This window comes from Ambystoma mexicanum, chromosome 13 (genome assembly GCF_040938575.1).
Source record: "Ambystoma mexicanum isolate Mex_15411 chromosome 13, UKY_AmexF1_1, whole genome shotgun sequence".
NCBI lineage: Eukaryota > Metazoa > Chordata > Amphibia > Caudata > Ambystomatidae > Ambystoma > Ambystoma mexicanum.
Window position 1 is genome coordinate 482,004,787 of NC_090938.1, and position 24,432 is coordinate 482,029,218.

Sequence of the window (24,432 nt, forward strand, 5' to 3'; positions counted from 1 at the left end):
CCATTGCCACTTGCCCCAAACTCTACCTAAAGTCAGACCTGGTTACCATGGGCCACAACACGGCGGTCCAGGAGGTGATGCTGCTAGACACGGATAAAACATCTCCCCCTGGAGGGGATATCGGTCAGGTGCACGGCCAAGCATGCCGCGCACTGCGATTGGCTACTGCCCATAATGCATGTGTGCTTTTTTTTCAAGAGTTTGAATGTTCTCTGAAAAACAGGTGCCATCATGAGCAGAATCGCAAGATCACGCATTATAACAACAAAGCTGCTTTGCTAACATTCTACTGCCAAACAGAAAAGTGTGCCCATCCCGATACAACACGTTGGGCCTCACTAGAAGTTTGCTAGTCTGGAAAAAAGTGCTGGTAATAACGTCTTTTGCCACTTTTTCAGACTGGAAAACTACAAGTTTGCTGGGTGGGGGGGTAACATGTGTTACCTCTAGCCAAGAGCTGGAGGTAACCCAGGCCCCCACTGGCGTTAAACAGCCTTAATTACTGGCGGGATACCACTAAACCTGGAATGAACCCCATTGTGTCACTGGCCCAGTTGCACCACTACACCTCTTACAAATGGAGAGACCGGGGAGGGTTGCCTGAAGATTTCAAGATGGCGCCATTGAACTACTAACTGGGAAACGATGTGCATTGGATAAGTTGTGGACCATGAGCCTAGTAGACCTAAGTTCTACTACCGGCTCCCCCTTCCCTGCTTAAAACCAGTGCATGTGTGACCCCAGAGAAATCCCGTCATTCCCTGGGCCACAGCTCCCAGACTTTCGAACAGATGAAATGTTTACAGTGATGCTAATGCCAGATACTGAGCTCCATTTACCAGAGCAGTACCGCCCTGCCTCTACTCCGGATGTGCGGCTGTCCTTTTGAGACTAGTGGCAAGTGCGCAACACCTGCAGCTAAACTCCTCCTCTGCCGGCTCACCTGCTAGCGCCCCCCCTCTACCTGGATGTAAGTTATCCCCCTCTACCTGGATGTATCCTCCGGCTCACCTGCTAGCACTCCCCCTCTACCTGGAGGTATCCTCCGGCTCACCTGCTAGCGCTCCCCTTCTACCTGGAGGTATCCTCCGGCTCACCTTCTAGCTCTCTCCCTCTACCCGGATGTAATTTATCCCCCTCTACCTGGATGTATCCTCCGGCTCACCTGCTAGCACTCCCCCTCTACCTGGAGGTATCCTCCGGCTCACCTGCTAGCGCTCCCCTTCTACCTGGAGGTATCCTCCGGCTCACCTGCTAGCGCTCCCCCTCTACCTGGATGTATCCTCCGGCTCACCTGCTAGCTCTCCCCCTCTACCCGGATGTAAGCTCTCCCCCTTTACCTGGATGTATCCTCCGGCTCACCTGCTAACACTCCCCTTCTACCTGGAGGTATCCTCCGGATCACCTGCTTGCGCTCCCCCTCTACCTGGAGGTATCCTCCGGCTCATCTGCTAACGCTCCCCCTATACCTGGATGTATCCTCCGGCTCACCTGCTTGCACACCCCCTCTACCTGGGGGTATCCTCTGGCTCACCTTCTAGCTCTCCCCCTCTGCCCGGATGTAAGTTATCCCCCTCTACCTGGATGTATCCTCTGGCTCACCTGCTAGCACTCCCCCTCTACCTGGAGGTATCCTCCGGCTCACCTGCGGACACTCCCCCTCTACCTGGAGGTATCCTCCGGCTCATCTTCTAGCGCTCCCCCTCTACCCGGATGTATCCTCTGTCTAGTTACTTCTTAGCTCTTTGCTTTGATATTCATGGAGTCGGCTTGTTCCTTCCTTTGCTACATACCCTGCCTTCTCGTCCTTGTCCTTGCCCGCCCCTTTACCACTTATGTCCCCATCCCCTTTGCTGCCTTCTCCCCATAAGGACCACCCTCTCTGCATTCTTACTCTCTGATATTCCGCTCTGTCCTCTTTCTAATGCTCCTTTGCCCCTTATATCCCATCTCGCACTCTCCCCCTCCCCCCAGGTCGTTCCTGACCACTTTCTTCCCTCTCTCACTTGCTCTATTCCCTTCTTAATGCCCCTTTGCCACCAGTGCCCATCCCCGCCCACTCCTGCAAGGTCCCTCCTCTAAGATTTTCTTTCTTAACATCTCCTCTGATTTCCTGCTTTCTCCTCTTCCTAACGCCCTGTCCCCTTCCCTTCCTCGTCTCCTCCCTGGAGGCTCCCGTCTCTCTTTTGCGCTCTCCTTTGATATCCTGCTGTGCCCTCTTTGGCAACACACTGCTCAATGAGTTAAGAGCCCAGTGCAGAGATCTGTTTGCAACCTGCAGGTCCTGGGCACTGGCATAACGCCCCCCACCCCTCGGTGCTGGGGGCCCCACCACCATATAACGTGCGGGCGGGCCCCCTTGGACTAAAAAAACATTTAAAAAAATGTTTTAGTCACTCCGACTTCATAAAGAAATTATTTCTGTTAAGAACCGAACCGTAATGGAAATAATTTCTTGATGAAGGCAGAGTGACTTCAAAAAGAAACAATTTATTTTTGAAGTCTGAGGGCTCCTCCCACCTCGTGACATGGAAGCCTCTAGGCTGGAGGCCTCCATGTCATGGGGTCGGTGAGCTCTATGACTTAAAAAAATTAATCGTTTCTTTTTGGAAGTCACACTACCTTCATAAAGATATTATTTCCGTTATGGTTCGGTCCTTAACAGAAATAATTTTTTTATGAAGTCGGAGTGACTTCAAAAAGAAACCATTTCTTTTTGAAGTAATAGGGCTCCCCTCAACCCCATGACATGTGTTTGTGTGAGTGTATGGTGAAAGGGTGCACACTTAAATGGTATAGGTGGTTGCCTGTGTGAGTGTATGGTGAAAGGGTGTACAATTAAATGTATGGGTGGCTGGGTGTGCATGTGTGTGTATGTTGAATGGTGTGTGTGCTTGTGTTCAGGGTTGCAACAAAACCTAAATTTCAGGGGGGAGTGCTAGCCTCTCAAATATTGGGAAAGGCGATAACTTCACGGGTGGTGGGGAGGGGCTAACTTATTTGTGCAGGCCATCTAACTTCTTTATGCATTCTAATGAGACTATTCTAGTGCAGCTTCAATGTTTAAAGCAGTTAACTCTCTCTTTTAAGTCCGAAAGCACCAACGTATGGACTGATGTGAGAATAAACGGTCTCCTGCCCCCTCTCTGCCCTTCCAATCACTCCCCTGGCCTCCAAGTACTGAACTCACATCAAGATTTCAATTGCATTTGAATGCAGGTGCTAACAGTGAAAGGCTTTATGTCAGCAATTGCTAGTCCTTTGTTAACAGCGAAACGCAGGTGCCGTTTAACATCATCTGTGTCCTGTTCTGTCCAGCAACGGCTCTGTAGGTCAGCCTGGTCGAGTCAGCATAGCCCAAAATATCAATGTGGGGTTTGCTGAAACCCAGCCAGCTCAATGGCGATGCGCCACTACTTGTGTTTAATCCCTTGGTTACTTATTGGTAATCTTTATTACTCATAGCCCTATTCTTCCTTGTCCCAGTACTTGTGTATGAGGCACTTTGAGTACTGGGATGAGGTAGAGGGACATGGAGGCAATGCCTGGCTTAGTTACCTGTAATCTTCATTACTCCTAATACCACTCTTCCTCATCCCAGTACTTACCTATGCGGCAAGGAGCCTCATACATAAGCACTGGGACACGGAAAAGGGACGTGGAGATAATTCTGGGCCGAGAAGCTGATTTTGGGGGTTTTGCACAGGGTTGTGGGAGGGAGAGGGGATGTGTCGAGGGGTTTGGGAGGGTGGGTTGTGACAGAGATTGTGCGATAAATCGTAATGGTCATCCATGTCCAGGCTAAGCAGGCTTGTTATGTGGTATTAGTGGCTAGAGAGGCATTTTGGTGCAGCCAGTCTAGTAATTTCTTAGTTTAGCTTGACTTTTTTTTAACTGGGCATCTGTGATAAAGCAGTCCTCCTAAGTGTAATTACCTGGCTAGACTGGCATTTGCGTGCTGCCAGTCTAGCCGTTTATTACTGCAGCATTGCATATTTTTCTGGGCATCTGTGATAATAGCCATGATAGGTGTTATTGCTTCGACTGGTATTTTGGTGCAACCTGTCTAGGTATTTTTAAATGTAGCCTGGCATGCTTTACTGTAATATGTTATTACATGTCTAGACTGATCTACATTGTGCAGCCAGTTGGACATGTTTTCACTGTGGCATGGCATTTTTAATAGCAAAGCAATATATTAATTAGAGCATTAATGTTCTTGTGCACTGTTGGTGACTTGCATGTATTGGATTTTTAGATTGGTGTACCATAAAAAACAATTGCAAATGCTGTGGCCTTTTAGCCAATTTTTCTCAGAAAATGTGCTGTATAATTCTTTAAAACACATATTTATATCTTCTCCTAGCGCAGTGTGCGGCATACCCCTGCAGCAGCACATTCGTGCCTATTGCGCAACAGTGGTAATCTAGGACGGTCCAAAGTGTGGCGTGAGTTGGGGGTGCCATCAGCATGGTTCGCAGGGGGGCCCCCAAATTCTGTGTTATGCCACTGGTCCTGAGTCTGAAGCTTGCAGTCACAAGGCAGACTCAACCTTTTACCCTCCAGATGGCGCTACAGCGATTATTACAGAGAGCGCACAGCTTGTCGCTCCACCCAGGAGGATTATAGGCACGTGTTCAGAAGAACCTGTTTATATTGAGTTGTTTTCAGAGTAGCTGTGTTAGTGGCTGTATTCAAATGCAGAGCCAGGAGTTGTACGGATACAAAAGTGTGGCTTGAATTTAAAATATGCACATTCATTTTTAAGAATGAAAATAATTTCTGAGCATTGCATTAGCGTCCAGGATCCATTTAGGAACAACGTGTGGTGGTTGGTGACGAAGCGGAGGGCAAGGGGGTAAAGGTACATGGAACACACCTTCAGCACACACTTTCTATAAGCTGCTTTTCCGGGCATGCCTGCAGCACCACGGACTGTTCCATCTAGCTGGGGAGAAGGGAGGGCGGAACCCCAGAGCAGGTGGTGTTTGCCTTTCCCATCTTCCTAATCACACCGCTGGCGCTGGGCCACCGGTCTAAGGACTATCACCACTAATAAGGGCGATGGGTCATGGACAGGTCCATTAAATCCTCCATGGACCAGGGGTAAATTATTCTCCGACTCTCCCTCTACTGTCCAATATGGAACCACTTGCTTCAAGCTCCACCCCATGGTGCTTCAGAGAAGTCATCTGACAGCATGTTTGTGAAATAAAAATAAATATAAATATAAATCTCTTTGGTTTATTCTTCAGCTCTCTTTCCTGTTATCTTTCATCCGAAAGCATGCTCTGTGATCTACCTGCTCTCTCGTTCCTGTTCCCCTTTTTCCTCTCATGACTGTCCCCTGTATATTCCCCTAGCAGCTCTCCCCATTCTAATGGTCTCCTGGTTCCCACCCTGTATTACCTCCTTGAGCTCGGCTTCGGGTAGGGCAGCCCTCTCAATGTCGCTGAGCTTCTTCAGGATGCGCTTCACGCTGGGGTCCTGGAAGTCTGTGTAGTCAAACTGTCGTGCTTGGGTTCCATATTGCAGGGTGTGGTTGGCCATCTTCAGGTTCTTATCCAGCTGTGAAGCAAATAATAGAAACAGTGCATCACTAACATTGCCCTGAAGAAGGGAGCATAGACACGTGCCAACACAAGTGTCGACACACGAGACAGAGTTAAACCTTGATGAGCACCCATAACCATGTGACTGCAGGTGAGTATGCAAGGACACAGGTTCACAGAGGCCAGCAACGTTATGTTAATCCCTGAGTTCATTTGTAAGAATTAATGGCATCATGTGAGGTTATGTGAGCGACCATGGTAGACCATGATAAGCACTCATGACTATATGAGGGGTGGAGAGTATGCAGTGCAGTATGATCACAGGAGCTTGTCATACTACGGTAATCTGTGGTATTGTACATGCAAGGTCAAGGTTTCATGTGGTGGCAGGAAATGATGTGCTACCATGAGACCTGTCTGGTTTCGATGAGTGTTCATGACAACATGAGGGCAGGAGAGTACATAGAGAAACTAGATCACATGATTCAGTCATATTACAATAATCAATGCGATCATATTCATGAGATCATTGCATAATACATTACCATGAGTCTACGCAATTTCATAAAACTGGTTTGAGCCAGGATGAGCAATGATAAGGGTGCAGAAGTAGAGACGGGACGCAAAGGTGGCATGCTTGCTGGCACATACCTTTATTTAACAGAAAATAAGGAAGAACCCTAGCTGTAAGAGGGGTTTCCCTGCCTCAGACAAAACTAATGAGGGCATCAGAATGTCTGTCAAAAACAAATAGTCCACTGTCCTATGTCCCAAACCTATTTTTGTCCCTTACACTTCAAAATAAAATCTATAAAGTAGGCTACAACCTGACTACAACAGGATGACTCCCTCCTTCAGGATGACTTTAGGCAGTTTGTGAAATGGGGAATATCCTTCTCCACCAGCTGATACTAGGCTTTTCTGTATTGCTCCCCACAGATGGGGAGGAGGTCTCTCTCTTCCCCTGGTTTTATCTTAACTTGTGCCCAAGGATTTCTTTCTCTTTGCCTGATCTTCTCTGCTGTCTTTTGTCAAAGGATATCCTTCTCATCCCTTGGTCTTCTCTTCTCGTTATGTGAGTCACAGCCCCCCTTCTCAGCTTTGTGATGTCCCTCACTTAAGCTTGGTTCACTATCCTGCCAGGCGTTATCTTGCATGTACAACTCTCTGTTTCTCAGTGTTCGGGTCCAAGACCACTTTCTCAGCTTTGTGATGTCCCTCACTTAAGCTTGGTTCACTATTCTGCCAGGCGTTATCTCGCACGTACAATTCTCTCATTTTCTCATTATTCAGGTCCCTGACCCCTTTCTCAGCTTTATAGTGTCTCTTAATTATATCCGGTTCACTATCCTGCCAGGCCTCTCTTTGGGTCTCTCTGGGGTGCTCCTGTACCTAATATATCCTTCTTTGATCTCTTTGTTTGGTCCCACTGGGACAAGGAAGATGGTTCTGCACTTACTCCCAACCACAGCCTCTGGGGTCTCCCAGTGCTTTCCCAGACCACCTCCATGCACCTTTCAACTAGGTCTGCAAGGTTTACGGTCCTCGCCAACGCTGGCAAGCTTCTCCGGCTTCCCCTGGGCTCACGTGTCCTGCTCTCGGCCTTCGGTGGCTCTTCCATACTGGTTTTTGCCCGCACTTCGGATCCCGCCTGGACCAGTTGGATGGCTGCCTTCCTGCCATCGGACGTCAGGTTCCCCAGCCTTCAGTACGTCTTGGCTCCTCTCCCCCTTCTCGGTCCCCGCCTTCAGGTTCCAGGCGTTCATGTCTGCAGCACATCCTTTCTGCCCAGCTTTGCTCCCCAGCTCCATACTACTACTTTTTATGGCAGATTGCCTCTCGAGCTTCGGATAGCTAGCATGTTTGTATTAGTTCCACATAGGGCTCTTCATTTCCCTGCTCTCACTCGTGTCAGTACTTTTGTAGTCATCCATACTCACTGTTTCCTCACTCATCCTCATCACAGTATCATCTACCTGAAATACATAGCTGCTATGTATGAGTTAGCAAGCAGAAGAAAGAGGAAACAGACGGTGCAAGTGCTTGGGCCCTATTCATGCTATTCGACGAACAGTGTCTGGAGGCATGGTTGTTAACATACTGCGTTCACCGTCAATATTCTTCACCTCTCATACAGAAGGTATTTTCTCCAATGGGATCTGCCCACTGAGTACCACCCCCACGGAGGCTACCGGGTAGATCCTCACCTCTCTGGCCCCATGGGAAGGTTCCCCCTGTGGGGGAAAGTGATGACATTGAGGGATTCGTCACAGCATTCACCACTACTTGAGGGCAGCAGTGCACATACGTCAATACGATCACAGTAGCCAGTTAAACTGAATTAATCAGTGATATCATGTGAATGATGGTGTCATATCATGCAATGACATTAAACTATATGGTACCATGAGACTGGCATGGGCCATGATACAGGAGAGCATGTCAGGACTTTGTGATACAGGAGAGCATGTCAGGAAATTAGATTGCCTGAGTGAGTTATGCTGAATTAAGCCACCAGATCATATGCCTGAGGTCATCACAACACGTTATGCCATGAGACTGGATTAGGCAGAACTGAAGAGTGATAGATGAATGGTCTTGAATACATAATAACCACTGGCATTGCTCTGGACAACCCTCCAAACAACCGTTTTCACTATGACAAACCATTACAGAAGGCGAAAGATCACATGCAAATCATGCCTCTCGGCGCCATTACACTCCTCTTTTCGTTCCATTTTCAATGATGGCCACCCTAATCTTCGGCACCGAAGCACCTCACAGGGCTGCTCAGGTCGCCATGGCACCACAACATAAACTATCCTTGTGATTGGCCGCACTCCTGCTTATCGGCCCAATCGCTAGCCGGCAGGTGACTGTAGCCGGCCCCCAGCAAAGACCCACTCAAAAGGCCCCTTTTTTATGGCCCGATCCTTCCTTCCTGCATCCTACAGACTCGACCAAGAGGTCGCCTACAGCCTCCTTCCACACAACAGCTACTGTCTACATGGAGGACACACAGTGTTCTCGTGACGAGGTAAGCCCTCACTGGGTTCACATGCAGTCGTAGTGCCAATATGAGCGAGCCGCGCTCCATGTAATATCTTCATGTGCTTTAATGAACATGCTTTTAAAAAAGAAATACGGATGCCCTCTGCCTGGGCTAACATGGGGTTGCACACTCGGCGCTATTACACTCCCATTTTCGTTCTATTTTCAATGATGGCCGCCCTCATCCTGGGCACCGAAGTGCCTCCAAGGGCTGCTCAGGTTGCCATGGCACCACAACATAAACTATTCTTGTGATTAGCTGCACTCGTGCTCAACGGCCCAATCGCTAGCCGGCAGGTGACTGTAGCCGGCCCCCAGCAAAGACCCACTAAAAAGGCCACTGTCTTAGCCTGTCTGAGCATGACGGAGCGCTGCCCGGCAGTATCATTTATCGTTAGCCCAGGTTTGTGGACAAATTCATGGAAGCTACAACTGCGTGGTAAGTTTCCTCCAACCAGCCATTGACAATCATGCAGCCTTGTCACGCTCCTACCGCTAGCTGGTGTTCACCGAACAACAAGACTATGCAAAACCGTTTCTTAAGATGCCAAATCGAAAAACAATACTATAAAAATTCAAATGACCTTGGTTGTTCACCCTCTCCTCCCATGCTGATTTGTGCCGTATGACTACCCTGCTTGCAAATCCAAATCTACTTGCCATTTCACTTGTTACAGTACGGCCCCTTGAGATGTCCTTTAACTTCATGTAGCTTTGAACACTTTATGCCACATGGCCCCCTGCTGGTATACTTACATTCTAGGCCTATTAACCTCTTCTATCCCGTCCGCTCATTCCGTATTGCTAAACAACCTTCTCAGACTGACCCCTCCCTGCAGGGAAGACCCATGACCACCCTGCATACTCACTCGAACCCAACGTATATGTTGTCTACCGCTGCTGCTTTAACTCCCAAAATGGCCCTACCAGTCGGTGAATTCTCACCATTATGACCCTTTTGTTCCTTAAGCGACCCACTCTAATAGGAGGAGAAGCCCCGTTAACCCACGTTACCGGACCAACATGACTTCCTGCTCCCTGGCACAGCCCCTTGCAATATGAGGAGAGGCTTTCCCAGTCTGCATATACTTGCTATAATTGTTGCCTGATGTAGCCCCTTGTATCTAGAGGCAGGGCTTTCCCAGCCGGTATATTCAAGTGTCACTATTGAACTGTACCTATATGTTATAACCGAAAGTGACCCTCCCAGCCTTGAGTTGTGACTGAACTGCATCTATATGTAGCTACCTAATGTGACCCATCCAGCCTTGCACTGCGACTGGACTGCATCTATATGTATCTACCTAATGTGACCTACCCAGCTCTGTGTTGGGACTGAACTGTACCTACATGTAACTACCTAATGTGACCCTCCCAGCCTTGAGTTGTGACTGGACTGCATCTATATGTAGCTACCTAATGTGACCTACCCAGTCCTGCGTTGGGACTGAACTGTACCTACATGTAACTACCTAATGTGACCCTCCCAGCCTTGAGTTGTGACTGGACTGCATCTATATGTAGCTACCTAATGTGACCTACCCAGTCCTGCGTTGGGACTGAACTGTACCTACATGTAACTACCTAATGTGACCCTCCCAGCCTTGAGTTGTGACTGGACTGCATCTATATGTATCTACCTAATGTGACCTACCCAGCTCTGTGTTGGGACTGAACTGTACCTACATGTAACTACCTAATGTGACCCTCCCAGCCTTGAGTTGTGACTGGACTGCATCTATATGTAGCTACCTAATGTGACCTACCCAGTCCTGCGTTGGGACTGAACCGTACCTACATGTAACTACCTAATGTGACCCTCCCAGCCTTGCGTTGTGACTGAACTGCATCTATATGTATCTACGTAATGTGACCTACCCAGCTTTGCGCTGGGACTGAACTGTACCTATTTGTAACTGCCTAATTGTGACCCACCCAGCCTAGAACTATGGTCGAATTGTATCACCTGTAACTTGCAAAGTTAAATATGTACTTTCTGTAACTAGCGCCTAGATACCTCTGGGCTTTGTGTGCTGAAATAAATGTCAAAATAAATAAATAAAATAAAAGCCTGGCCCCACTCCAAAACAAGTATTAGATGAGCACAAGAGCCAAACAAATCATGTTAGTCCATGAGATCATACATGTGATGTCATCACATCATGTGATGCCATGGGACTATGTGATACCATGAGTCTGATTGAGGCCCTGGTAAGAGTTTACCCCTATGTGAGGGCAGGAGGGCTCGTAAGGCAGAAACATCAAGTGAATCAGTCATGCCATGTTAATCAATGAGGGCATCACACTACGCAATGCCATGAGAGTATGTGATATCATAAGGCCAAGTAAAGTTATTTGCAATTTATGACAATCAGACAAATAGAAAGCACGTGCGGCAACAGGTTCAAAACTGAGCCAGCCATATTGTGTTGCTCTAATGAGATTTTTAGTCCAAGGTAGCCACTTCTTGTAAGGCCACGTGTCTATGGTACCATTACACCTTGCCAGGCCATGAGCACTCATGAGCATGAGAACCTCAGTGCAGGAGAAGGCATGATGTAATAGCATTTGACCATTTCTGCGGACAACAAAGTTATTTTCCGATTTACTTGAATAGGAGGTTGAAGTAGCAGGCAAAGTTTGGGGTAATTCCTTGAATGTGTGAGTGGTCGTGTCAGGGGTTTCTGTTTTAAGTTTCTTTGCTTAACTATAGTTTTCCAGAGGCCTGAGTCTTGCCCATTCCAAGATGGAGGGGGTGACTCTGAAAACGGATTTGCTCAGAGGTGAAGGCAGTGGGCATAGAACATTCTAAACTGCCTTTTCTCTAATCGGTTCAGGAGCGGGTCATGTTTTGAAGACCTCTGTACGAAGAGTAGAGAAAATGTAGTATTTAGCACTTGAAAGCTTCTATGAAGAGGATTCGGCATGAGACATCATATGCAGGGCTTTAAGTGGGGTAAGAAATCGAGGGGGGGGCCCTCATTTGGGGGCGTGGCTTGTGGGGGGCGTGGCCTAAAACGTACGCAAATCGTAAGGTATGCACACACATATATATGCATGTTATATATCTGTGTGCGTACCTTACTATAGTTTGTGTACTTTGCAAGCCATCTTTTCAAAACATAGAAATATGTATTTCTATGTTTAGAAAAGATGGCTTGCAAAGTACACAAACCATAGTAAGGTACGCACACAGATATATAACATGCATATATATGTGTGTGTGTGCATAGCTTACGGTTTGCCTACTTTTCAGGCCATTTTTTTTTTTTTAAACATTTCGGTTTTATAAAAGATGGCTTTGAAAGTACACAATTCAAGCCATCTTTTATAAAGCTTTGACTACGGACAAAATTGTCCGTCGGCAAAGCTTTATAAAAGATGGCTTGAATTGTGTACTTTTCAAGCCATCTTTCATAAACCTCGAAAAATGTCGAGGAATCCCCAGGTTCGCCGAGGGTTAAAGACGCCTCGGCGACCTGGGGAAACAAAGGGACAGTAACTGCCTCTGGTGACCCCTCGCGCGAGAGGTCACCAGAGGCAGTTACTATGACTTACAGAAGTGGCAGCCAGGCACAGCATCGCTGTGGTTGGCTGCCACTTCTGTCAGATCGCCTGACTTCATGGCAGGCGCATCTCCCGTCACGGCTGCCGCCGTGACAGGATAATGCATCCCGCCAATGTTGCGTGCAGTGGAAGGGGGGGGCCCCGGCAGGGCCCCGGCTCAGTCCCACTTTTTGGAGACTGCCGGGGCCCGGCCCCGGCAGGCCCCGGCCCACTTAAAGCCCTGATCATATGGATGCCATCGATGGGAGCACAGCGAACTTTGAACCTAACATTGGGGGTCAGTCCGAGGTTGGAGGTAAGGAATTACCGGCACCGGTAAGGGTGCCGATGCCGGTAATCCCTTACCTCCGTATTCTGAGGTCCCTTTGCGGGTCCTTCCTTACCTCCTGCTTTTGGCAGGAGTTAAGTATGGGACCCGCAAAGGTACTTCGGAGGTAATTACGGTACCGTAATTTATGGTGCCGTAATTACCTCCTTCGCCATTCCCATTGAGCCCTATGGGGCAGAAATGGGAATGGGGAAGGGCAAAAGGTGAATGGGGAATTATCGGTCCCTCCAACCCTGGAATGGACCGGTAATTACTCCATTCACCATGCCAGATTTGGGACGGTTTCGGAGGCAACCATGGAGCTAATTACTCCATGGTTAGCTCCAAACCTGGAATGAGGCCCTATCATTTAATGGAATATTTCAACGTGTTCTTCGAGTTACAGACATATGAGTTGTGTGCATTGGGACGAATCTGAGGATATCGTCCCTTCTTCCCTAGGGGGAGACCTTTCTCACGGGGACAGGTGGTGCATCCACAGTACAATACTCCCCCTGGGGGTGGTGCACCAAGGGTGGATCACATGAGAGGGCAATCCTTCTATGGGATTGGGGACGACCATTGTCAGAGAACGTGGTATGATCCCCCTCAACCCTAAATCCTCCTTCCTGCCCCTCTAGATAGGGTTATTGGATTTTGTTGCCAAATCAGTCAAACCAACAAACATCTCAAGACTGAGAGACCAAAAGATAGTTGGGCCTCATTAGGAGTTGGCCGGTATTCCAGCAGTAAATCTGCCTGAATATTGCCCAACTGAATTACCGTTAATGCCACTTGGTCCAGCGGAATTTCTGCCGGATTACAAGTGGCTGTAGAGGTGTAATTCCCCATTATTTTTGAGTCCGTTGGACTCAATGGGGCTTTTTTGGCGGAATTTCTTCTACAGTAATTCCACCGATTCTGACGATTTTCCGACAGTGAGTGGCAGAATTTCCTGGAGGTAAATCCTCCTTTCTAGTCCCGACCTTATAATTTGGCGTAGTGGTAGAATTGGCAGTAACTGAGTTACTGCCAATTTTACCACTTACCGCCATACTCGTAATGAGGCCCTAAAGTGTTTCACACCTAATGTGGAAACTGGTACTGTGAAGAAGATCATCACCGGGAGGCCGAGGATCACCTGGGAGAAGCAAAGTGAGTGGTCTAGCATTTTGCCACAGGTGATTGGCCCGATGAAGTACAACTATCCTACGCAGGATTCCAAAACAGATCAGATGGGGGAGCCAATGAGAGAGAGTGGTCCTCTCAGGGGGAACAGTGGTATCCGTGCTGGAAAAAAGCCACCACAAGTAGCCCAAGCACTGGCAAAGCGTGGGAAAAGGAGAATGCGCAGCCGAGAGGCATATCGAGACTACAGAGCTGCCTCAGACCCCGCTGGGATTTCTAACACTGCCAGAGCCTCCTAGAAGGGTGCAGCTGCCCTGGAACCACATAAACCTTTCAGAAGCAAGGAAACAGATATGCAGGGTCTCCGGGAGGCACATGAGGTCCAGGAAGCAATATAAAGCTGGTTGAAGAGGGTCTGGGACCCTGAGTGACTTGTACACTTGACAGGAGAGTGAACCAAGCATGTTCAACAAAGAAAAGCAGTGTGGGTCTGGAACCCAAACCCAAATAATAGAATGTGAAGCAGAAGGTCTGGGACACTGAGTGGGTTGAATACTTGGCAGGAGAGTGAACCAAGTGGAGACAACGCTCCCGTGCAAGTCTGAGACCAGCACCCAAACCAGAGATCACGAAAAAGAGGGTCTGGGATCCTGAGAGACTTGTATACCTGGCAGGAGAGTGAACCAAGTGTGTACAATGAAGAAGTGTGAGTCTCGGACCCACACCCAAATAAGAGAACGACAAGCAGAGGGTCTGGGACCCTGCATGGGATGCATACTTGGCAGAAGAGTGAACCAAGTGGAGGCAACACAGCAGTGCAGGTCTGGGAACCACACCCAAACAAGAAGTTGAGAATAAGAGGGTCTGGAACCCTGAATACAAAAAAGGAAAAGCCAGAAGAGTTATATATTTGGCAGGAGAGTGAACCAAGTGAATTTAACACAGAAGTACGAGTCTGGGAGCCACACCCATGTGAGAGAAATAGGGACTGGGATCCTGTGAGAGAAAGAGATACAGTTCATGAGAAAACACTGGCTTGGTAGGAAAGTGAGCCTAGCTATGTAGAGCATTATTAGTCTGGGACTTGCACCTACATGAGGGGTTGAAAGCAAGAGGGTAAAGAACCTTGGAACTGACAAAAGGACTCCTACGCTTGATAGCGATCTGCACCTAAGAGAAAAGCATCCCAAGAGCCTAAAAGTAATGAACATTTGACAAGAACACGTCTAGAGGAGAGGAACATACTCACTAGCATTGGAATTGTACATTTTTGGAACATTATTGTGACGAGAAGAAGACTAGGGGAAAGGAGCATAACCCTAGCATTGGAATCCTATACTTTTTGAACATACTTTTGTGTCACTTTACTACCCAAGAGACTGGGAACGTTTCTGTTGATTGAAAACACAAAGTACACTTTTTACTTTCAGGAGAGATCATCCCTGCACAGTTACCTTAGATTATTATTGTTAGGGACAGAAGTAGGATTGAGGCATGACAGTGACAGACATGTTAGTTTTGAACTTCCTGACAATTTCACAAATTTTCTATGAGGCAGGGAAACTCCTCTGAGCTTTAGGGATAGAGAGGCATTATTCCACCCTTTTATTAATTATTACAAATCTATATCCAAAAACATCTCAGCATTGTGTTCGATCCTTCTGCACACTTACAGTATCTAAAAAAAACAACATGCTGTATATAATAATATATAAAGACCAGTTCCAAGTCCTGTTTAAGAAAAGAAAATACCTTGCGATAAAATACAGTGCATCCTCAGGAGAAAAGCGCAAGAGAACAGTCGAGCGGCTGCTCTCACATGCACGCGCACATAGGGATTGGGCGACAACTCGGAAGTAGGAGGGAGCAGACATATGCGTACTAATGCTAGCCAACGAAGCGCTCTGTTCTGTCCCAGTGCTCAACTCATCCGAAGAGACCCACTCTCTGGTGCCATCCAGTGTCAGGAAACAACATCAACAGTTGTGCCCTGAGTTATCACTTGTATCTCTGAGTGACGTTATAATGCTCTCAGCCGACAGAAATAAAGATCAGAACAATTTCAGAAAAGAGGCTAAAGTCTAAATAAACTGATATGACAGTTGAGCGTGAAACGCGTTGTAAGCGGGCCGTGCCCACAGGCGTCCTGCCTCTGTTTGTTTATGCTGTTTCCCCAGCCTTTTGTTCTGTGCATTTTGTACAGCTAAGAATTTATTAAATATTTACCTTTTTTTCTACCTTGTGTGAGCTGCGCTTTCCCTCTTTTTTTGGAAACTTTGTTGGAACTCTTTCAAACTTTGTTGGGTGCACGGAGAGTGCGGTCCCTCCCCTCTCCTCTTTTTCTTTACATATATATATATATATATACAAATAAGAGTGGCAAGGGTTATAAAAGGATATTTAAGCAAGGTGTGTTATTCATTGGTTGCTCTGTGCAAGGATAGTTAAATTACTAGTCAGACTAGAGGACAGAGAGAAAATGCAGTGAAATTAAGCACCAAGGAATGTGAACTCTTTTAGTGTGAGACATACTGGAGTCAAGCCTTGTGATATGTCGTTGAGTACTTTGGCGTTTTGGACATTATGACAGCTGCTTAAAGGTGTACAGGAGAAATTTGATAATGGAACTCCTTGATTCAAAGGTCTCCCAGCTGCTAGCGGAGACATATCAGATAACTGGAGGAAATAAGAGTATGGGGAGAGTAGGGAAGAAGGGTGGAATATGCATATTACTATAGTTAAAGTTGAGTATCAAGTTCCATAGGAAACCCAAAAATTGAATTGCTAATACTTTTTTACTTGCTTGACGGATTTGGCTGATACTTTGCAAACAAAAAGTTTTCCCCTTTTTCTTCCCCCACCCATACCTCCCCCACCCCCAAGATTGGACATTTTGGAAATATTCAATAAAAAATGAAAAAGTTATTGAGAAAGCAAAATAACGCTGTTTTCGGCTAAACCCCATTCATTTGCCCATAGAGACAAAGTCAACATGTCTATGCAGTGCAAAGCAAAAACCACTGGACGGAATTGGAACAGGTACAAAACAACTTGGGCACAAAGCAATGACTCGATTTCTGGGAGGGATCTGGGGTTAATCCATCCAGTAGTTGCTAAAATATTTGACGAAGAAGGGGGGTGCCCTCTTCTTCCAAAATGATAGCTATATCTGTGATGGTGCATTGCAGCAGAGAGTCTGAGAGCCTTTTCAAAAATGAAAATGCAGCCATCCCCCCTCCCAATATTCTATTGCTAATAACATTTGACTTGCTGGATGGATTTGGATAACATTTTCTAAACTGGCAGTTTGGCAAAAGCTCCACTAAGCTGACAATTCTGGGAACACATTTTCAGACCATTAATTTTCCCATATAGAAAAGTTCCCGTTTTTTAAGAGCCATAGCACGAATCCGCTGGGCAGATTTGGACCAAATAAGAATCAACTTGTGCACAAAGTGTTGACTTACATTTCCTTACTGGTTTGGGGTAAATCCATCTAGTAGATTTTAAAATATTTGACAGAGAAAGAGGTGCCCCCTATTCCATAAAACATTTATATTGTCTTTGGTGCTTTTTACAGCAGAGAGTCTGAGCGAGGCTAATAACCTTTGACTTGCTGGATGGATTTGAATGACATTTTCCAAGTCAGCAGTTTGACAAGAGCTCCACTAAACTGGCAATTTTGGGAACAATTCGTTTTAAAATTCAGTTATTAAGAAAACATAAAAACGCTGTTTTTGGCCTACTTGCCTTCATGTTCCCATAGAGAAAAAGTGCTGTTTTTGAACAGCCGTAGTGTGAAAACCATTTGGCAGATTTGGAAAAACCATTTGGCAGATGTGGATCAAATAAGAAACAATTTGGGCACAAAGCGTTGATTTAATTTCATTGACTTTTTTTGTTGGGGTAAGTCCAACCAGTAGTTTTAAAAATATATTCAACAGAAAACAGTTTGCTCCCTGCATCTTAAAACTTTATATCGGTCTTTCTGCTTTGCAGCAGAGAGGCTGATAGAAGCTAATACATTTTGACTTGCTGGATGGATTTGGATGACATTTTCTAAACCAAAGTTCTGTCGAGGGGTTCCCGAAACTTGAAATTTGAAATTATGAGAACCATTCATCAAAAAATTTAAAAGTTATTAAGAAAACATAAAAACACAGTTTTCAGATGACTCCCATTCGTTTTCCCATAGAGAAAAATTGCAGTCAGTTTTTAAAAAGCATTCGAGTGAAAACCACTTTGGAGATTTGGAACTAAATTTGGAATGAACACCGCCTCGATGTTATAGAGTCAAATAACATTCTCGACATGAAAAAGAGACTCAAAACTCTTATGTTTATGTAGTCACTCCCTGGGGAACACTGATTGTTTTGAACAATATCGCTTAGAAGTCCTGGCCGTAGTAGCTATATAAATACCAATATCAACAGCAATAGCAGACACTACAGGCTAGAGGTCAGGAGTGGGAAAGAAGACACCATGTTTTGGGTATTTGGGGGTGGGTTGGGGAGCTAGTTACAGGCAGAACATTTTCAGTTTATCGGGGGAAGACTGTGTGAATCTCATGAGATTACAGCAGCAACGTCGCAAGATGCATTCAGAAAGAAATTTGCGTCACACAGATTGATGAGTGATAGAGAGTAATGGGAGTGAGTTAGCGAGGGAAAAGCAATTCAGTGGAGTGAGGGGACCTGGAAAAAAGAAGGGGGAACACATGTTGAGTGCCTGTGAGGATATGGAAGCCTTTTTAGTTCTGAGCAATTTTTCCTGTTATTGCAGGAATCAGCAAACCGCCTTTCTACCGCAGGAATTTCTGTTATTGGAAATTATTACAATGAAACTATCATGGGAATAAGGAGTTAAAAATGTTTTTAACATCTGCAGGGCCTGCATCTACTGGGCAAGGCTCAATGGGTATTTGTTAACAAATTAATGGTGTGACATAGCCACTAGCAATGGCTAGCAGGCCCAAAAGAAAGAAATTGGTGCACCACATAGAGGCCAGGACCAAAGGCTATAGCTAGTGAGACCTCATGAAACTATGCAACATGTTCGACCATAGCCACTGACCATGGCTGAAAGCCATGGCAAGTGGGCCCAAAGGAACACTATTGATACAACATGTACAGTGGTCACAGCAGAAGGCCATGGCCCTGCAAAAACTAAGGTATATCAAAACCCTTGAAATTCAATGAAAAAACATTTGTTAAGAGAAAGTTAAGGTGATCAGATATAATGCAACAAAACCCCTAAAATTCAGCACTTTCATTTCAATCAAGACAACCTCTGAGAAGTAAATGTATTTGTATTTGTTTATTTATAGAGCACACTACGTCCTGGGCATCTGGTGTCACAGAAACTAAATAGTGATAGGGGGTAATAGCCAGGAGAGGGCCAGCGAGGATAAACGCAATTGAGAGGAGTGGGGGGTCCGTGAAAAGAGGAGGGGAGCACTTGATAAGCGCTTGTGAGGATTCAGATTTTTGAGCTTTATCGGGGGAATCCCAGGGGAATCCAGCGGGCTTGGATAGTACAATGCTGCTGTATGTCTATTTCTTTGCCATTATCGGAGGAAAATCAGGGGAATCCCCGGGAATGGGGAGAGAGTGAAATAAAAAAAGTAATTTTACATCTGCAATGATCACATCTCCTAGGCAGGGGGAAATTAGTCTCTGTGCCGAAGGTCACGGCTAGTGGACCCCAAAGAAACCTATAGGTGCAACATGTACATTGTCCATGGCCAAAGGCCATGGCTAATGGGTGGGAAGAAATCTATAGGTGCAACATGTACAGTGTCCATGGCCAAAGGCCATGGCTAGTGGGCCCCAAAGAAACCTATCGGTTCAACCAGTACAGTGTCCACAGCCTACTGCCCCTGGCCGAATGTCGTGGCTATTGGGCCTGGCCGAAGGCCATAGCTGGTGGGCCCCAAAGAAACCTATTTGTGCTACATATACAGTGAATACAGCTGAAGGCCATGGCCAATGGCCATGACTAGAGGGCCCCAAAGAAACACATTGGTGCAACATGCGCAGTGGCCATGCCCAAAAGCTGTGGATAATGGCCATGGCTGAAGGCCATGTCTATTGGGCCCCAAAGAAACCTATTTGTGCTACATGTACAGTGGCCACAGCTGAAGGCCATGGACAATGTCTGTGGCTATTGGGCCTCAAAGAAATCTATTGGTCCAACATGTACACTGTTCACGGCCGAAAGCCATGGCATGGCTAGTGGGCATCGAAGAAACTATAGTATAGCAAATCCCTTTAAATTCAGTGATAAAAACTTTAGTTAGGAGAGCATTAAGGTGATCAGATTTAACATGAAAAATACCTAGCAACAAAACCTTTGAAATTCACTGAAAGAACCCTTGATTAAGAGAGAGTCAAGGTGATCAGATCTAGCGCAACAAACCCCCTGAAATTCAGAAATCGCATTTCAAGCAAGTCCACCTTAACCATGCACCCCCTGTTGCGCATGCGTAGGACTACAATGATGACATCACTAATGTCACTGATTTGATTAATTATATTTTGAAATATGACAACTGTTTTTTAACATTTGTGCACATATTTCATACTTACACATTACAATGTATTTTGCCCTTGTTTCTTTAAACGTAATGCACAATTTACAATGATGTAGCATACGAAACTGATTTTTTTTCATATTGACCAAACTTCAAATTCTTACATTATATATTATCACAAAGTACACAGGCACGTACTTTCTTTTGTATGTGATTATTTTTTATTATTTAGAAAAGAATGGGCCTCATTACACGGTAGGCGGTGAGCCATGGTGCTATTAGCGCCATGGCTCATGCCGGTAAAATACCGGCACCGCCTTGGCGGAAAGGGGATTTACCGCCCCATTCCAAGGTTGGAGGGGCGGTAAATCCCCTTTCCGCCATTGCCCTTCCCCATTCCCATTTCTGCCCCATAGGGCTCTATGGGACTGGGGAAGGCGCTAATTACGCCACCGCAATTTTGCGGTGCCGTAATTAGCTCCGAGTTCCCTTAGCGGGTTGGATTTTAACGCCTGCAAGAAGCAGGCGTTAAATCCTCCAGCCCGCAAAGGGACCTCGTAGTACGGCGGTAAGGGTTAACGGTCACCGTTGCCATTAACGGTGACCGTTAACCCTTACCGCCGTCCGTGTAATGAGGCCCAATGTGTTCATGTAAGGTTATTACAGTAAGGAGAATTTTACATTTAAATATGAACATTGAGTATTTTCATAACACTTACTATTAAACCTGTTTCTACTTCTAGCTATTTTTTTTACTACTACATACATGCATTATATCATGTTTGAAATACCTGAAATAGATTTGCCAGAATTAGATACTTTCTTGAAATGACGTATTGTAATTGTTTAACAATTTGTACAGCATTACATATTTTTATTTTAAAGTTTATAAATTGATGAGTATTACAAATGAATGCATCACAGGTAATCATATGATACTTCTGTATCAATGTATTGTTCCATGTCACGTTGTTATTATTGTTAAGTCTAAAGAAATATATCAAAAGAGGTCAACAGAAATATTCTAACTCATTTAATCAGTAAAGTCACATTTCATGTAATTATTGATTTCATCGCTGTCATGTATGATGTTATTAGTGATGTCATCATTGTGATCATACACTGTGCAACAGGGGGCGCATCATTTTAGCAGACTTGCTCTAAATGTGATTGCTGAATTTCAGGGGTATTGTTGCGTTAAATCTGATCACCTTAACTTTACTGCAGACCATGTAGACTAGGAAATTAACCGCAATCACTGTTTTCTTTCTTTGTGTAGATGTTCACGAGAAGAAGAATGTCTGAGTTTCATGTGTTATCCAATTTCCCTTTCCCCAAGGGCAGTTAAGAGTGACACAGGTGTAAATCCTTTGGTAGCTCACTAGACGCTCAAGGGGTCTGTGGGGCCAGTACCAGTTCCTGCGGAACACTTGAGAATAGGTCCTGACAGTTCTCCAGCTTAATGGAAAAGGATGTCATCGATTATCGCACCGAGAAGTTCTGGTGGGAAGGGGAACTAACCAATTTATGAAGCTCGGACACAGGCCTTAATTTTGCTGCCCACTAATGAGAAGATACCTTATGGCAGGAGATATTTACAAGATAAATCTGAAGACATGGCTGGATTCCTCACATATGAGACTGTGTCTTAATTCTATTATGTATTTGCTGTTCAATTAATATTTCCCATTGATATCGACTGGAAAGTCAAAATTATATTAAAGACACAGAGGCCCACAATATTTTCATCATCCATGGCACAGACTCTACTGGACATGTAGTGGATGCCCCCAGTGTCTATAGAGTTCCCCTATCCCATCTTCTATAAGGAGTCACTGCAGGGCATGTAGTCCGCCTTTCGAGAGATGATGACCTACTTCCGATGGTTGGTTGGTGAATCATGCCTTGTGAAGCGGCACCGGGGTCGCCCTGTCGGTGATGCCACCAATGACCAATATTGGTCCTGCCCTATTGTCAAGGGTCTATATGATGAGTCTCTTCCCCCCACTATGGGCGGAGCTCATGTGGAATCCGTGCACCCTATGGGTTTGACCCCTGCAGAGGATGGGATCGTAAGCATTTATGGGTTGCTGTGGTGGCCCTCTCATCAAAAGGCGTTCCGCCCTTTTTGAACCGTGGCCAGTTGAATGCACCTTAACGCCCCACGACCCCTAAGGAAGTATAAGGTGAGGGGGTCTGCTAGGCTACAGCCAGTCCTGGCCTTAGCACAGGCTGTCTATATCTTCAAATGCAATGATGGCCTCAGGCACGGATGAGGAGATTGACACACACATTGTCAGCTGACCCTATTGGCCATGCCTCTGTGTTTTGGGTCTACCCTCCTCTAGATTTGGGCTCACGGATCCACAGAGGAATTCCATGTTCGATCCTTCCTCTGTTCCACACCGCTGTGCTCTGAATTGACTGCAGTTCTGCCTTGCGCTGCCTACATGGTTAGCTGGCCCTGCAGACCCCGAGACACCTCTACAAGGAATGTGTTGTGGGCCAAGTGGTCTCGACCAGTCCTTGAGAATAAGGGTTTTATGGTTTCCACTCTGGCTTAGCTGGCGTTCTTCCGCTTGTGGAATGCAAATACTACTTTGATGACTGACCGCCAGAGGAGCATCCTTCATACATAACCTTACCGATATGGTAGCCTGGGAGTGTGGCCCAGGGCCTCTTCTTTAGCTAGCCCTATGTGAAAGAGTTCAGCAAATAATGAGACACCTTTGCGTCTCATGGGCTGTCCTAGGGAAACATGTGTATGGTCTCCCAGGCATCCTACCATCTGCTGGCAGAGGACGCTCGGCTGGTAGGGGTCGTTCTCTACACCTCAGTTTGATGGCAGAAGATTGGCTGGCTTCAGAGGCTTCCAGCTAGTGACCAGCCTGTTCCTTCAGCCTGGTGGCCTGGCTCGTGAAAAGGTCAGGCACAGGGACAACACAAGTGACAGGGCCGTGGCAAGACCCCGCAGGTGAGCCACTCTCGGTCTGCTTTGCTGCACACAGGTAGGATCAGGTTTTTCTGAGCATTACCGCAAACCCGTGGATCCCGTGAACTGTGGTGGTCTTCCACACATTTGTCTGGGCACCTCAGGTACATATGTGCGCCCCTCTCCCTGTTTACGTTCCTGGGTTAAGTGGGAGCTGATCCAACGTGTTTCTGGTTGGGAAGAAGCACAAGGACCATCTTGCACCCAGACTTGCCACCAGAGATAAACCTCATGGGCCTGCATTTTTGGGAGGTATACCACTACTTCAGAGGGATGGCATCCACCTCCTGCACAACTTGATTTTGTCTGGCAGCTGGCACGCCCGGGTGGACCTCACAAACGCCTATTTTTCCATTCCTATCTGGCAGCAGCAACCAGTGCTTTCGTCACTTCACATGGGGTCAGGTGTGGTCACCGTTCATCGGCCTGACATTCAGGCCTTCTTCTGCCCCCTAGTGATTTTCCAAGCTGCTCTTACTGCTGGCAGGATTTTTGAGGAAGCACAGGCACCTGGTGGTTTATCTATATGCCATGTATATCAAGTCACATGTCCGTGCCCTGCTCCAAGTGAGTCTGGGATTCTGCGTCAACCTGGAAAAGTCAAACATCATGCAGGTTCAAGTCAAGGACTTCCTGGGTGTTGTGGTGGACACCAAGGACTAGGCTCGGCACCTCCTGGGACTCAAGAGAACTTCGGAAAAGGTGCGATTGGCCACCTCTTCCGTAACGGCACCTGGCCAGGGACATCAGCCTCCATTCTGCCCCATACAGACCATCTTCCCGGTTCTGATTTACTGCTGTGCCTCACAGCGGCTGACAATTGCTTTCTTCAACCTCCCACACTGTGCGTGTGCTGTTCGGGGGATGTCTCTTTGGTTGGATGAATTGTATATTGATTGTTTTTTTTCCCAGCCTTAGCTCTTTTAAAGGCCGGTAAAAGGCAGGCAGAACATAGATGGACTAAGGATAGAACCTCTGCAAATACAACACTATGGAAAACCAGGGAAAGAGAGTACAAAGAAAAGATAACTGAAGCAAAAAGAAGCTATTTTAATGATCGTATAGAGTCAGCAGAAAATCAGACCAAAGAACTCTTTAGAGTATTTAGGTCTTGGGAGAAGCCGAAAGCTCTCAATCAAACCATTAAACCTACTAAAAAAGATTTTGACCATGTTCAAAGAGCATTTGCTGAGAAACCTTTTTTGTGCCCAAACAAAAATTAAGGAAGAACTGGAGAAACAGAAAATAAATGAGACAGGTAGAAATAACAATAAGGAAAATATACTCGATGAGCAAATCCTGT

The 24,432-nt window shown here is 46.2% G+C and overlaps 1 protein-coding gene across 1 annotated transcript in view; it reads right to left on the reverse strand.

The window, feature by feature from the left end:
* Positions 1-24,432, reverse strand: part of ACE (angiotensin I converting enzyme) — a 342,068-nt gene that overhangs the window by 81,725 nt on the left and 235,911 nt on the right. The window contains 1 exon segment of the mRNA XM_069634130.1: positions 5,410-5,568. Coding sequence (XP_069490231.1) covers positions 5,410-5,568 — 159 coding nt within the window.